This window comes from Carcharhinus amblyrhynchos, chromosome X, assembly GCF_965287045.1.
Source record: "Carcharhinus amblyrhynchos chromosome X, sCarAmb.v2.hapA, whole genome shotgun sequence".
Classification (NCBI taxonomy): domain Eukaryota; kingdom Metazoa; phylum Chordata; class Chondrichthyes; order Carcharhiniformes; family Carcharhinidae; genus Carcharhinus; species Carcharhinus amblyrhynchos.
Window position 1 is genome coordinate 7,810,270 of NC_137359.1, and position 16,053 is coordinate 7,826,322.

A 16,053-nucleotide genomic window follows, 5' to 3' on the forward strand; every position below is an offset into this window, starting at 1 on the left:
CGCAGTGTGATTTCTGCCCTGTGGGTCTGTGGGATTCAGATCTCAATCCACCCACACTTGGGCATTTTTTTTCAGAGCTTGGGGTGATTTGCGCCGTGAGGGATGTGAGTAGGACCGAAAGATGGCGGCAGGACCAGCTCCTTGGAGATGAAGGGTACCCCGAAAAAAAATTGAAGACCCGTGCCCTCCCTGCACAAGCATTGCAAACCCCACAGACAAGGAGGACACCCTTGGCCATGGAGGGGCAACCTCCACACCCACCACTAAATGGTCAGGCCACCCCCCACCATGTAGAATCACAGAATCCCTATAGTGCAGAAGGAGACCATTTGGCCTATCGAGTCTGCACTGACAACAATCCCACGCAGGCCCTATCCCCGTAACCCCACGTATTTATCCCACTAATCCCTCTAACCCACGCATAATGGGTAATTCAGCATAGCCAATCAACCTAACCCACACATCTTTGGACGGTGGGAGGAAACCAGAGAACCCGGAGGAAACCCCCGCAGACACAGGGAGAACGTGCAAACTGCACACAGACAGTGACCCGAGCCGAGAATCGAACCCAGGTCTCTGGAGCTGTGAGGCAGCAGTGCTAACCACTGTGCTGCCCCCTTTTTTTTTGCGGGGATCAGGGTAACCTGGCCCCTCCCCAGTTGTTGCCAACATTAGGCCACCCCAAGTGATCAACCCACAATGGGTCATCATGGGCTCCCCCTCCCCCCTCCAGTCCCTCCTTCAGGTCCTGTCCCAGTGCACTGATGGTTGGCGTTGCCTGTGTGCCAGGAGCTAATTCAGACTTGAAAAACTTCCACTTTAAAAAAAAACTGGGGTCTGAAAGAGCACCTGCTGTTCCTAGGAATTACTTAAGAACAGAGGGAAACCCCCCCCATAAAAAAAACAACTGCAGTCCAACAGAATGCTTGCTCAAAGGAGGAAGCAGTTCAGAGTTAATGGACCACAAAGTGCTATAAAAGGAAACAATGCTAAATTCTCCTTTGAAATAGCCTGGAAATGTCAATCAAAAGGCTTGTAAAAGGTAATGCACTGTGAACGTGAATGAAAACACAGTTTTAGCAACTCAGCAAGCAAAGAGGCTTTAAAAAGTTTAAGGGGCAGAAACATGCAAAAAGCACTTCTAAGCTTTTGTCCACATCAGAGAGAAAGCTTCTAACTTCAACCTGACAGCTGATTGAAATGGACAAGCTGAAAGTGGCTTGAAAGATTTTCAATGCTTATAGAGAGAAAACTATAGATGGGGTAGGGGGTTCCCATATCTGTAGCTGAAGGGGATACAGTTTTTTGAACTGCAATCCCTTGCCATGGTAACAGTGAGCACCACACCTCCAGACTTTTTGTGCAGAGTGCCAGAATATCTAGAGGGAGAACCTGGCAGTTGGAGAGCTGCCCGTTGGTTTTGTTGCCTCAGCCTACTCTCTGTGCGTTGGATGGAAAATTACACCCGATTGCCAGCATTCTTTGGCTTCTCCGCAGTGTTTTCCTTTCTCTGGTTCTGCCGCTGTTAATGAGATTGATCTCACCCTACGCCGCGAGGAAATGTGTGGTGGGGATGCACCGCTGGTGGGACCACAAGAACCTGCCAGCATGAAGAGCCAGTAGATCAGACCCATGATCTCAAATGGAGTTAACAGCCTCGTCTTCAGACTCGTTGCTCCCACCGCGAACCTCCCTTATTTACAATGGTGCTTTTAGCTTCTTTGTTCTGGGAACTGTATGAATAAATTAAACCCCTCATCAAGGCCACTGTAGACTTCCTGTCCCCACCAAAAGATGGGTGGAAGTTTCCTGCCTCCCAACTCTGACCTTATTGAACTGTAAATGATCTGAGGAGTGTTTGAATTGTGCTTATTTCAGTGTTGTTTATCAGTTTCCCGATCAGATGTTTTCATTTATCTTACATTTAACACTTCAATATCTAAAACTAAAAATTAAACCTCTAACATGCATGAATTATGGAATCAGATATTCGCAACAATGAAAACTTGGTAATTTTATTCAAATTAGAATGTTTTTAAAAATAACTATAAAGCATTTTGGTTTTCTGTTTGATATTAAAATAATTTGCAGTAAGTGGCATGGAGGGTCCTTAACTGGGAGGAATTAATGCTGAGGAGAAGCAGAATTGGCACACACCTTTGAAATGTCATGACCCTGTCTTTGGACTTGATAACAATTTAACCACCCCTTGTGATTGAGACTCCTTGAGAAAAATTCCCAGCTCACAAAATCAAAGAAATATTCGCCTGTTAAAGAGGAGGATAAAAAATACTTTGTCTCCTAAAGGGCACTAGTGAACCAGATGGGCTTTTCGAACAATTACTGATAGTTTCCTGATCACCATTGCTGACACTGACTTTCAATTCTAGATTTTATTAATTGAATTTAAATTGTGCCAGCTGCTGTGGTGAGACTTGAACCCATGTCCTCAGAGCATTAGTCTGGGCCTCTGAATGACTGGTCCAGTAACGTCACGGGACACCACTGCCTCCTTCTTTGTTATCAGAGTCACAAATAACAAGCTATGTGACTGCAACAACGGTAAACACTTCCTTCTCCAATACCTCTGCTCAAAAATCAGGTGTCTTCTCCAAATGTCCCAGCCAACATTCATCCCTCGAGCAAGTACCACCAAAAAACAGATTAATCGATTGCTCAGCTCATTGAGAAATCTTGCTGTTCACAAACTGACTGCTTACAAAACAAAATTGACTTGTTGATTTTGAGATGACTTGGGGAGCCATGGGACGTGAAAGGCATTATATAAATGTAACTTTGTATATCTCCAATGGTTCTTGGTATAGCAGGCAAACAGAATAAACTATGGCCAGAATTCTCCGACCTCGCCCGTGGCTGGGATCCCCCTGGTGCTGCTGCAAGGAACAGAGATTTGGCTGAGTGCCAAATTTTCCATTCTCACTGGCAGTGGGGCGTGCAAAACCAGAGAATTCCAGCCTACGTGTCATTCTGACAGCCCCTCTTCCCTACTCCCATAAAATGTGGGTGATAACCCTGGAAATAACATTGTGTCTGTCATTCTATTACAGCCACCAATACGAGACGATTCTAAAATGGAAGAAGAGTCCTCTTCTACTGATCCATCACACAATCTCTGCTCACCAGATTCTTTTGATTTTAATTTCTTCGAGCCCTCCTCAGAACATTGCAGCCCAACCACAGGTATGTCTTTTTTACCAAGTATTTGTAGCAGAGAAACAGTCCATTTAACCCAGCAGGTCCATGATGGTGTTCATGTTCCACAAAAACATCCTCCCGTTCTTCTTCACGTAACCCTATCAGCACATCCTTCTATTCCTTTCTCATTGAGTGTTCATCCGACTTACCCTGAAATACATCTATGTTATTGATGTCAACATTTCCCTGTGGTAGCAAGCTTCATATTCTGAGCACTCTCTGGGTAAAGAAAATTCTCCTGAATTTCCAATTAGATTTATTTGTGACAATATTTCATGGCTCCTTGTACCGGTCGCACCTACAAATGGAAACATATTCTATACATCAATGTTATCAAACTCCCTCAAATTCTTAAAAGCCTCTTTTAAGATTTCTTTTCAGGTAATTTCTTTGTCTTCACCTTTCTAAAATAAAAACAGCCTGTCCAATCTCTCCAGATGGGTATAAGCTTTGAGTTCTGATATTATCCTTGTTAATTTTTCTTGCACCTTCTCCAGTGGCTCTATGTCCTTTCTATAATATGGAAACAGAACTGTTTACTTTGCTCCTATGGTCCAACCAATGTTTTATACCACTGTGCTTTTCAATGCTATCCCTTCAGAACTGAACCCCAGTGTTAGTTAGCGTTGCTACTTTTAGAGATTGGGGGCAATTTTCCCATCCCATTGTGCTAATTTTCTAGTGGGCCATGAGAGTCCTGCGTTGGCTGATTCGCAGGGTTCGCGCGAACGTTTGCGCCCCATTTGCGTCTCCCAACCCAAGTTTTATGGCGGTGATGGAACCACACTAAAAATCAGTGTAACCATTATTTGCATGCTTTTACATACCTTACCATCTGGTTAGCGGGTCCAAGACAACAATCTTCACCCTAGTAAGTGTCTCCCATCTCTCTGAAATGATGTCAGTCTGGCGTGGTTTACACTAGGTATATAAAAGTTGGGAGTTGACGTGGCAGCGTTGAACAGGAGGAAGGAGGTAAGTTTGATGGAGCTGCAGTCCCTGGAGTGCTGGGGGGGACAGGGTTGGAGATGGGACCTGGTGTTTTGTACCAGCTATGGGGAGCTTCCTGCCGATGCTCAGGTGCTGTGTCCTGGCCCTGTGGGGTGGGGTGGGACCCTTAACGGACTGCTGGCCAGGCTGCTCCTCTGAGGTGGGGTATAGTGAGGGACTGGACTGAGTGCTGAGGTTTTGGTGGGGGGGTGGGGGGAGTGCACCATGTGCTGCTTGAGGGCTCATCGGTTCAAACAGCTGGTGCTCCAAGCAGGGGCACTTAGCTTAACACAGACACCCATACTGCATATACCCTGCAGTGAATGGGAACCTATCTTGTGACCATCGGGAGTTGTTCCCTGCCCTGTGTCCGTGACCTGCAACATTTGCCTGGAAGGGAATGCTGTAGTTACACTCATGGCAATAGCTCCAAGGGGTGCGATGGCCACACCCGCACACCAACCAACATACTCTCCCTGCCCGCCGTGCTCACGATGCCAATGGCAGGCAACCAAATCAGCTGATATGTGGCACCACAGATTGTGTTGTGTTGCCAGCATCTACAACGGGGGGTACTGGACCCAGTGAGGGATTGGAGAGCTGGCGGTGTTGGGATAGATGCAAGAAATAACTTGTATCCATCATCTTTCTCTCTGTGAACCCCGTGGTGCAGAATGGATCTGGACCTGGCTGATTTACAGCTGACCATCATGGTGGCAGCAGGGGAGGAGGAGGCAGCTCGGGAGGTGGAGGGTGTGGGGAGGCCACCGCAGAAGCAGCCAGTGGCAGGCCCTCAGGAAGGAGGGGAAGGAGCTGCCGCTGTTGGCCATAAGGTGGGAGAGCAGTCCCTCGAAAGAGTGGCCAGGAGAAGGAGGATGCAGAGGTTAAAAGCGGCACCAGACCTGGCATTCATTTGAGGGGCTGTCGGTGGTTATGTGCTATCGTTGGCTCAGACTATCCAATGGCACAGTCTGGCACCTGTGTGAGGTGCTCACACACCTGGCATCTGAGGTGAGGGATGGCAACCCACTCCCAGTAGAAGTCAAGGTGACGGCGGCACTTAACTTCTGCGCAACAGGGTCACATAGCAGTAAAGGTTGGGTACACAAGTGTGTGGGGCAATGGGTCAGGGCGTGACTCTGGGGGAGGTGCATGACAGGGGGGGTCCAGTGTCACTGAGGGACTGGTGAACGCTGGGGGAAAATAGGGCAGGCAGTCTGTAACGTTTGGCTGTGTTTCATGCAGCACAGCAGTCTGCACCTCAATGCATGGGATTGGGGAACACTCAGCTCTGTGGGGGGAGGATCAGAGACTAATTACTCACTGCTGTGAGGGGCAAATTTAAGCTTATTGTGCTCTTCACATGAAACAAAACTTAATCCTGACTACCGCTGATCTTCACCCATGTCCTCTCAGTGAATCGACTACTTTCAGTTCTTGCTTCTTCCAGGTACTCCCCCAGTATGTACATCGGAGGTGGAAGGCCCTGGCATGGGCTCCAGCCCTTCCTTCTCCCTCAGGGTGCCGAGAGGCCCCTGGGACACTCCATGGGATGCTAGGGTAGCTGGACTGAGCTCCAGCGTCACCTGGCTCTGCCCTTCAGGTGTCTGTGCACGGTTTGACATGGTTAGTCCAGCACATGTGCAAGTTTCAGAATGAGATGGTCACTCATCCTTGCTGCCCGAAGAAGGTCATTCTGTTTCTTCTGCCACTGTTCCCCAGACCGAGGTGTCAAGGTCCTGGAATTAACTGCAGCTGCCACCCCCTCCCACAATATCTTTGCGGCGTGACCCTGGGGTGATGGCCTTGAGTGGAGAACAGCAGCTGGTGCCTCTGCTCCACTGTGTCTAGCAGGCGGGCCTGGTCAGCCTTGGAGAACCTCAGGGCAGCTTTCTTTCCAGCCATCTTCCTGGCGTGACTGGCTGTGTGAAAACGGTGGCCTAGTCTTGGAACAGCGAGGCTGGCTGGCGGATTGCCTGTTATGTTTAAATTAGCATCTACCGGCTAATAGACACTGATACAGATGTAACGAGGCTGTTGTGAGGATAATGATCTATTGTATTTTACTCCTTGATTTGCACAGATATGTCAGCGTTAACAAAATCTGATTTCCCCAACATCTTCGGGATATTTCAAAGCGACAGTGGAAGTTCCAAGCCGTCTGAAAGTCTCCCCATGCTGCCTCATTTGGCTGACCTAGTCAGTTACAGCATACAGAAAGTAGTTGGCTTTGCAAAGGCCATCCCCGGATTCAGGTATGTTATTTTTTCTGATCGTTTCCGTGTGATTATTAATAGAGTAAAATCTACCTGTGAATGCCAGATCTGAAGCCAAGGGACCAAGGAGAGCAATTTGTAGCCAATGTCTAGTTAAGAATGTTTGATGTTGCTTAACTGGTTGGGCCAAGCAAGAATGCCATGCCATTATGCTGAGGAAACGAATAACAAAGGACTGTGTTCTCACTACCTTTTCTGAAATCTGTTATTGGGCCAGTTTATTGTCAAAAATCACACGTTTTGTAGTAAATCCAAGCCACAGAATATGCCACAGGGATCGGTGCTGGGGCCTCAACTGTTTACCATACACACAGATGATCTGGAGGAGGGGACCAAGGGTAGGGTAACAAAGTTTGCGGATGACACAAAGATGAGTGGGAATGCAGAGAGATTTGGATAGGCTAAGTGAGTGGGCAAGGATCTGGCAGATGGAGTATAACGTTGGTAAGTGTGAGGGTATCCACTTTGGAAGGAATAATAGTAAAATATACTATGATTTAAATGGTGAAAAAATTACAACATGCTGCTGTGCAGATGGACCTGGGGGTCCTTGTGCATGAATCACAAAAACTCAGTCTGCAGGTGCAGCAGGTGATCAAGAAGGTGAGTGAAACGTTGGCCTTTATAGCGAGGGGGATAGAATATAAAAGCAGGGAGGTCTTGCTGAAACTGTACAGGGCACTGGTGAGGCCGCACCTGGAGTACTGTGTGCAGTTTTGGTCCCCTTATTTAAGAAAGGATATATTAGCCATGGAGGGAGTACAGAGAAGGTTCACCAGGCTGCTACCGGAGATGAGGGGGTTAGCTTATGAGGAAAGATTGAGTAGATTGGGCCTGTACTCGTTAGAGTTTAGGAGGCTGAGGGGGGATCTTATAGAGACATATAAGATAATGAAGGGGCTAGATAGGGTAGAGGTAGAGAGATTCTTTCCACTTAAAATGGAGACAAGAATAGAGGGCACAGTCTCAAAATAAAGGGGAGTCAATTTAGAACGGAGTTGAGGATGAACTTCTTTTCCCAGAGGGTAGTGAATCTTTGGAATTCTCTGCCCATTGAAGCAGTGGAGGCTACGTCGTTAAATGTGTTTAAGTCACAGATAGATTTTTGACCAGTAAGGGAATTAACGGTTATGGGGAGCAGGCAGGTAAGTGGAACTGAACCACTATCAGATCAGCCATGATCTTATTGAATGGCGGGGCAGGCTCGAGGGGCTAGATGGCTTACTCCTGCTCCTATTCCTTACATTCCTATGAACAGAAAAAAATGGCAAATACCTGCTTTCAGTATTTTTTATTTCCACTGCGGGTATAGGAATGATTTCAGTAGAACCGGATGGCTTCATTATGCAAATCTGACTGAGAACTCAGACTCCTAAAAGGATTATCTCAGCAGGGGGTTCTGTTTTGATAAATAGAGAGAACTGATGACTTTAATGGAAATCTTTAAGTGGTTATAATAAGTTTTTCTTTCTGTGGTGTCTTTTGTCAATGTCTCAATGTTTATTTGCACAAGATTAAGCGGTGTGTGAAGTCTCTGTTCTTAATATGTTAACAGTCTGTCTGATTGACGTTTTTTATCAGATTGTAGGAACGGGAGTCTTTTTCAAAAGCAAATTTATGAATGGGTGTCCCTTTCCTGAGCGGTTCCACACATGCCATTGTTACTACATGGCTGGTTGCTTCTGTACATACTTTATTCTAGGTGAATGGGCATGGAAAGGAGAGGATGGGGGACCATGAGAGTGGGCTGGCGGGGGGGGCATGAGTTGGCATGGAGGTGGGCTGGAGACTGGGTGAGGGCTAGAGGGCCTAACAACCTTTAATATAACTGGGACGAAGTCCCAGAGAACGTAGGCGGATTTTCTAACTGCCCCGATGGGTTGCTACCTTACAAACGCCACCATAATTGTCATCCTGTTGTGTGACAGCCGTGATTCGGTTAGTAGCAGACTTGTCTCTGAATCACCAGGTTCTGGGTTTAAGTCCCACTTTAATACTTGAGCACAAAATTCAAGGGTGACACTAATGCAGTACTGATTGAGCATTGCACTGTCACAAGTGCCATCTTTCGGATGAGGTGTAAGCCAAGGTCCCATCTGCCTGCTTGAGTGGACATAGAAGACCCTGTGAAGAAGAGCAGAGGATTCTCCTTGGTGTCTTGGTCAATATTTATCACTCAATCAACATCACATTAGGCTTGAATTCCCTGACCTCGCTCGTGACTAGGATTCTCCGCTCCCGCTGTGGTGAATGGAGATCTGGCTAAGCGCCAAATTCTCCATTCTCACTGGCAGCAGCGACGAGGTGTAAATGGCCGGAAAATTCCAGCCGTTATCTGGTCATTTATCACTTTGGGAATTTGCTGCATCTAAAATGAGCTGCCACATTGTCTGCATTAACAACACTGATTATACTTCAAAATATACTTCATTTGGTAGCTCTTTGAGACATCTAGTGGCCATGAACAGCGCAAAATACGTGCAAGTCTTTTCTTTGAATACAGTGAATTGTCAGGGGTTCTCGGGAGAATTGATTAGCATGTTGGATCAGCACACACGTTTTCACATTTAAGTTGTATTTGTTTAGCATTCCTGCTGTTTGAGTCAGGAGGTACTCCTCCAAGTTTGCCATCAGTCGCAAATCTTGCAATTTTGCACTGTACTCTGGTATCCAAGTCATATATACTGGAGCAGTGGTTCCAGCACTATTGAAGAAAGAACAGGAGTTCTCCCACATGTCCCAGTCAACATGCTTTCCTCAGCCAACCCAAAGCAGATTTACTGATCATTCATCTCATTTTCTGTTTCTGTGACTTTCCTGTGAGTAAATTAGCTGCCACCCTTGCCTAGTTCACTATTGACTTTCCAAAGACAGGAGGTGCAAACTAATTGCAAGTTATTTATTTCTTCCATCTCTGGGACTTGGTTCAAATCCAGCCTTAATCAGTGAGGTGAGGCATTCCTTACAGTCTGGAATGATCCAGGGCTTATTTACTATTAATGGCCCCTAATCCATTTCCTGCTCACCCTCATCTCAACATTGAAGCATGCACTGATTTATTTTGTCTTCAAAAGCTTCCTCCCATTCTGCCTAAAATTCTATAGTTTCTTGCCAGCGCACGTCTTGTCCATGACATCCAGCTCTTGCTCCCTTGACTTCTTACCAATCCAATCCTTAATCACTCAGCTGCCTCTCCTTGAACTCATGAATGCTGACTTTACAGATGACGCTCTTTCTAAATGCATTGACACCATCTTTCAAAATTGCCTTTATAACCCTTCTTTTTAAGAAGTCTACTTTGGCCTTTCCACCCTTTCCAACTACTACACTAACCTTTTCCTCTAAGGTCCTCAAATATTGTAAGCTAGCTCTGTGCTCACCTGTCCCATACCTGCCTGTTATAATTCTTGCAATCTTGTTTCAGTTTCACACCCACAGTGCCAAGACTACTCTTGATAAAGTCACTAATGACATCCCCTGTGATAATAAACTCTGTATTATTCCTCCTCTTTAAAACTCCTTCATAGCCTTCAACATATTTGACCATTCCACCCTCTTTCATCCTCTCTCCTCTGCACCTAATCCAGTGCTGCAACTTTCAGTCCCAAATTCCAGCTAAGTTCTTATCTACTGTGCTTCTCTAGTCTCTTCACAATACCATTAGTACCTGAGTATTTGACAACACTACTTTCAAGAATCTCCTTAAAATTTATCATTCAAACCAAGCCGTAGGTCATCTCTCCTAAGGCACGCTTGGTGCCTGTTCTTGCCTTTTGGAATGTGTCTTTGAATGCTTTGCCACATTAAAGGCGCTATGCAGTGCAAGTCGCTGTTGTATGAGCCCAACATGGAACATGTGTGGCCTGCCCCAATCAGTTTCCATTGGGTGTTGGTCAGTACATAAAACTGCATGCAATTTAGCAATAACAGCTCTTAAGAGTGACAAACATAAAGAATAAATCACCATTTTGTAACAAAGTGTATGATTCTGATGTTGATAAGATGCTGCAAAGTACAGGTAACCGACTGCATTTGAATTGACAGCGAAACAAAAGAGATCTGTTGATGATTTCCCCACCTCAGTGAGCAAAATAATTCCTCACCCCTTTCAGAAAACCTTGGTCAGAAATGTTAATAGGTCGCAATCTATTCACTGGATGCAATCCCATTTTGCAAATGATCATCACTTGCTCAACAAAGTAGAATAAATTGATAACTTCATAGTGAAGGCACTCCTAGGTAGCAGCAATAATAACATGATTGAATTTTACATGAAATTTGAGGGAGAGAAGAATGTGTCCAAGACTAGTCTTTTAAACTTAAAGTAAGGGCAGTTATGAGGTCATGAAAGCAGAGCTGGCTACAGTGAACTAGCAGATGTGCTTAAGGGTTAATTCAATAGAGATTCAGTGGCAGACATTTAAATGGATATTTTGGAATACACAGAATAGACACATTCCAATGAGAGAGAAAAGTTCTGAGGGGATTTGTGGATAACTAAAAAAACTTAAAGACAGTATTAAACTTAAAGAGAAAGTATAAATTTGTGCAAAGGTAGATGACAGGTCAGAAGATTGGGCAGAATAGAAAGGACATCAAAAAAATGAAAAAAAAGATTGATAAGGAGGGAAAAATTAGAATACGAGAGAAAGCTAGCTTACATAAAAAAAACAGATAGTAGTTTCTATAAATATTTAAATAAGAAAGAGTTAACAAAGTAAATGTTGGTCCTATAGAAAGTGCATCTGGGGATTTGATAATGGACAGATGAATTAAACAGGTATCTTGCATTGGCCTTCACTACAGAGGATACAACCAACATTCTAGAAAAACTTCTAAATGAGGACATAGAATCCTAGAAGGAGGCTATTCTTCCCATCGAGTCTGCACTGACCGCAATCCCACCCAGGCCCTATCCCCATAACCCCATGCATTTACCCTAACTAGTCCCCCTGACACTAAGGGCCAATTTAGCATGGCCAATGTACCTAACCCGCACATCTTTGGAGTGTGGGAGGAAACCGGAGCACCCGGAGGAAACCTACACAGACATGGGGAGAATGTGCAGACTCCACATGGACAGTGACCCAAACCAGGAATTGAGCCTGGGTCCCTGGTGCTGTGAGGCAGCAGTGCTAACCACTGTGCCGTCCCTGATGTGGAAGGGAGGGAGGAACTCAGGAAAATTGCAGTCACCAGAGAAGTAGTATTGAGTAAATTGTTGGAGTTGCATGCTAACAAGAGTCCAGCTCCTGATGGACTTCATTCTCAGGTCTTAAAAGAAGTGATAGTTGATGCATTGGTTTGAATTTTACAGAATTCCCTAGATTTGGGAAAGTCACGTTAGATTGGAAGGTAGCAGATGTAACTCCATTTTCAAAAAGGGAGGAAGGCAGAAAGCAGGAAACTACAAATTAGCTTGTTTAACACGTGTCATAGGGAAAATGTTTGAAGCCACCATTAAAGATGTCATAGCCTGGCACTTGGAAAAATTCAAGGCAATCAGGCAGAGTCAACATGGTTTTGTGAAAGAGAAATCAAGTTTAACCAATTTATTGAAGTTCTTTAAAAGTAGCAAGTGCTGTGGATAAAGGGGTAGATGTACTGCACTTAGATTTCCAGGAGGTATATGATAAGGTGCCACATCAAAAGCTATTATGTAAAATAAAAGCTCATGATGCAGGGGCTAATATTTGGCATGGATAGAAGAAGATTATCTTGCTAACAGGAATTAGATATCCATAAATGGGTCTTTTCCTGGTTGGCAAGATGCGATGAATGATGTGCTACAGGGATCAGTATTTTAAATTTACAATTTATATGAATTATTCAGATGAATGGACTGAAGGTATCGTTGCTAAATTTGCTGATGACACAAAGGTAGGTAGGATAGTAAATTATGAAGAGGACATAAGGCAGCTACAAAACGGCATAGATAGGTAAAGTGAGTGGGAAAAAAATCTTGCAAATGGAGTATAATATGGATGAATTTGAAATTGTCCACTTTGGCAGGAAGAATAAAAAAGCACATCCTATCAACAGTGAGAGATTGCAGAGCTCTGAGATGCAGAGGGATCTGGGCACCCTAGTGCATGAATCACAAAAGGCAGGTGCAACAAGTAATTAGGAAAAATAATAGAATGTTATCACTTACTGTGAAGAGAACTGATTACAAAAGTGGGGAGGTTATGTTTCAGACTATTGGCGAAACAGCATTTGAAGTTTTGTGTACAATACTGGGCCTCCTTATCTAAGGAAAGATGTAAATGCATTAGAAACAGTTCAGAGAAGGGTTACCAGACTAATACCAGGAATGGCTGGATTGTCTTAGGAGGAAAGGTTGGAGAGGTTAAGTTTGTATCCACTAGCGATTCGATGTAGAAGAGGTGAATGGATCGAAACCTTTAAGATCCTGAGGGCGAGATAGAGGGTGGAAGTGGAGAGTTTGTTTCCTCTTGTGGGAGAATCTAGAACTGGGAGGTCACTGCTTAAAAATAAGGGATCAGAGATTAGGACAAATCTTTTTCTCCCAGAGAGCCAAGAGTCTCTGGAGCACTCTCCCTCAAAAGGCTGTGTAAGCAGGATTTTTGAATATTTTTAAGACAGAGCTAGATAGATTCTTGATTAACAAGGAGAGTGAAAGTTTATCGAGGGTTTGCTGGGAATGAGGTTACAGTCAAATCAGCCACGATCTTATTGAATGGTAGAGCAGGCTGGAGCGGCCGTGACCTACTCCTGTTCCTTGTTCATTTGTACATATGCGTGTGTGTAATCTTTTAGAATAATATTTGGTACGCAACATCACTGAGCGCAAGAATTGGCTGCTATTTGCTGCGTAAATGATGATTGCAAGAAAGCTAACTAAAAATCCATATTTTTCCTGATTTTGCAAAGCTGCCGGCAAAATTCCTAACTTCTAACTTTGCCTTACTGCCACTATAAATTGTAATGCCTGTGAAAGAGCTGTCAAACAAAAAGCAGCCACCACCAGTTTATTTGTGTCCTGTCCATCTCGTGCTCTCCTTTGCCCTTTTCTCCCATCACTTAAATGGCTTTATAAGCACTGATTGGGCCTTTTGAATAACTCTGTAAAACTAAACCAAATAGTTTTGTTTTCAGTTTGCACCTTCCTTTCCTCAGGGCAGTGACCTTTGCTGGAAGTCAGTTCTGCTGCCACTGGTCGCCCTTCAACGCCTCACAGAATTGAACCTAGTTCATGTGTGATCCAAGGCACCAAGTAACACAAAATTAATTGTGAAAGCATCATGGCCAAGCCTTACTGCGTCCTCCCCGACCATTCCTACACACTTTGACAGTGGGACTCAGATTGATTTCTCTCCTCTGTAGCCCATGGACACTAATGCTAATTGTAACACTCACACTGCTGCCCCAACGGAAATGAGCTAACTCAATATAGGAGCTGAGCTGGGACCTTGTTGATGTGTGTGGCTCTGTGCCATACCACAAGCCCATTTCAGCTCTAACGGCTGGAATTCTCCAACTCACCCGCAGCTGGGATTCTCCAGTCCTGCTACAGTGAGCGGAGATTTGGCTGAGCGCCAAATTCTCCAATCCTGCTGGCAATGGGGGGATGAGACTGGAGAATTCTGGTCTAAATTTGCATTAAGCCTGTTATTTTTCGTATCTGTGTTTCTGATTAGCAAATCATTGTTGCAGAACAAAATGGGCTGAGAAAAGAGGTGCTGGTGTGGTGGCAATACTGAGCAGTAAGTAACCCACACGATGAATGGCATTTCAGCTTTGAATGACACCCCTCCACTTCCCAAGCCCTAGTATTCCAACCCTGAGTTGCGCCACTCAGAGACCACATCATTTCTCTGAAAGAGGTGAGGGAGACAGAAAATTAAACAGAGACCATCCAGTCAAGGAAGACGCTGGCAAAGGAAACAAAATGACCATCTGCCCTAAGTGACAGAGATATGGGACCTAATGGTGGAGAGAGATGTATGCCCATTATTGGATAAATATCAATAAAAATTAACTTGCAACAGAAATTTTGATGCGGAAATATTTACTAAGGAGACAACTTCTTCAATCTGCAGGGAGTTGTCTGCGGATGACCAAATTTCCCTTCTGAAGTCAAGTGCAATTGAAATTATTATGCTACGATCAAACCAGTCCTTCACATTGGAGGATATGTCCTGGAACTGTGGAAATGATGATTTCAAATATAATTTAAGTGACATCACCAAAGGTAAGCAGTTAAAGGAAACCAAAGCATATTCATTCTACATTCTCCACACACAAGTGCAACCGGGCTTTACAGATTCTGGGAAAACCACATGTTGAGAATTCAATGATACTGTAGATGCACTGGGCCACCCGTGTTCCCCTCCAATATTGAATAAAGGCCCAGGACACTCACCTTTGTGTGAGTTCACTTCTCCCTAGCTAATGGTTTTGTGCGACTGCATTTAACCCCTCATTTTCAGAATTTCAATACAAAGTTTCCAATCTTTTACAAAAATAGGGTAAATGAATCAAACATGCCAAATTTGTTTTCTGTTCATTTGAGCTGGCCTGTCATGTTTTTTATCTGTTCCTAAGAAGAGTCAGATTGGACTCAAAATGTTTCACTTCCCACAGATGCTGCCAGACCAGCTGAGTATTTCTAGCAATTTTTCTTTTGATTTCAAGTTTCCAGCATCCGCGGTGTTTTGCGTTTGTTGTTCTTGTTGCTCTTCCAGATTTGCCAGGAGCCAGTTGGCACATTCAGACAATGAGCTGTCATTATCAAGACAAAAGTTAGGAATCCTACTTCCCAGTGCTAATGGTTGCTGGCTGTGAAAGTCTTCCACCCCAATTGTCCTACACTTGCACTTGCCACAGAAAGGACTTATCTTTTCTGTGACTCCCAACAGGTGGAACTAGGCCCGCACTTGGATCCTTCAATCTGAGTGGGACTGGTCAGAAGGCCTAAGGCATGCTTCTGGGTGGAACTCTAAATGGACAGCCCACCTCCCATGCTCCACACCCTCTCCAGCCCCAGCCCACCCCCAATTAGATAGGTTGAATCTTTCTTATACCTAATATTGGCATAGCCGTTTCTTTGTCACACATGAACCCCCCCTCCCTATTCTTGCTCCGCACCCCACATCTTCCCATTCCATCACCAGCCCACAAGAAATCCCTGCACAATGCAAAGGGGTGGAAACCTGACCTAATTGGTTTAAAGAATAACAGAATTGTTATAGCACTGAAGGAGGCCATTCAGCCCATTGTGTCTGTGCTGGCTTTTCAAAGAGCAATTCTCGTGCTACACCACTGCTTTCTTCCCATAACATGCTTCCTTTTCAGGTATTCATCCAATTCCCTCTTGAAAGCCTCAATTGAACCAGCTCCCACCACACTCGCTGTGTGAAAAGCTTTCTCCTCATGTCTCCATTGCTTCTTGCCAATTACCTTAAATCTTGTCCTCGATCCCTGGACCTGCAGCAGAGGAAAATCAGCTGCGTGCACTTCAGATCATATGCTAATACCAGTGGCCACTCCTGTGACTCGTGCAAGAAAAGGTTCCTCTGATCATTACTTGGCGCGAGATCATGACTCC

General features: G+C 44.7%; 1 protein-coding gene across 4 annotated transcripts in view; it reads left to right on the plus strand.

The window, feature by feature from the left end:
• Nucleotides 1–16,053, plus strand: part of LOC145362060 (vitamin D3 receptor-like) — a 138,527-nt gene that overhangs the window by 98,302 nt on the left and 24,172 nt on the right. For all 4 annotated transcript variants that reach the window (XM_080218114.1, XM_080218113.1, XM_080218115.1 and 1 more), the window contains 3 exons: nt 3,069–3,201; nt 6,290–6,461; nt 14,546–14,697. In XM_080218114.1, the coding sequence (XP_080074240.1) occupies nt 3,069–3,201; nt 6,290–6,461; nt 14,546–14,697 (457 nt within the window). The remainder of the gene's footprint in view (nt 1–3,068; nt 3,202–6,289; nt 6,462–14,545; nt 14,698–16,053) is intronic.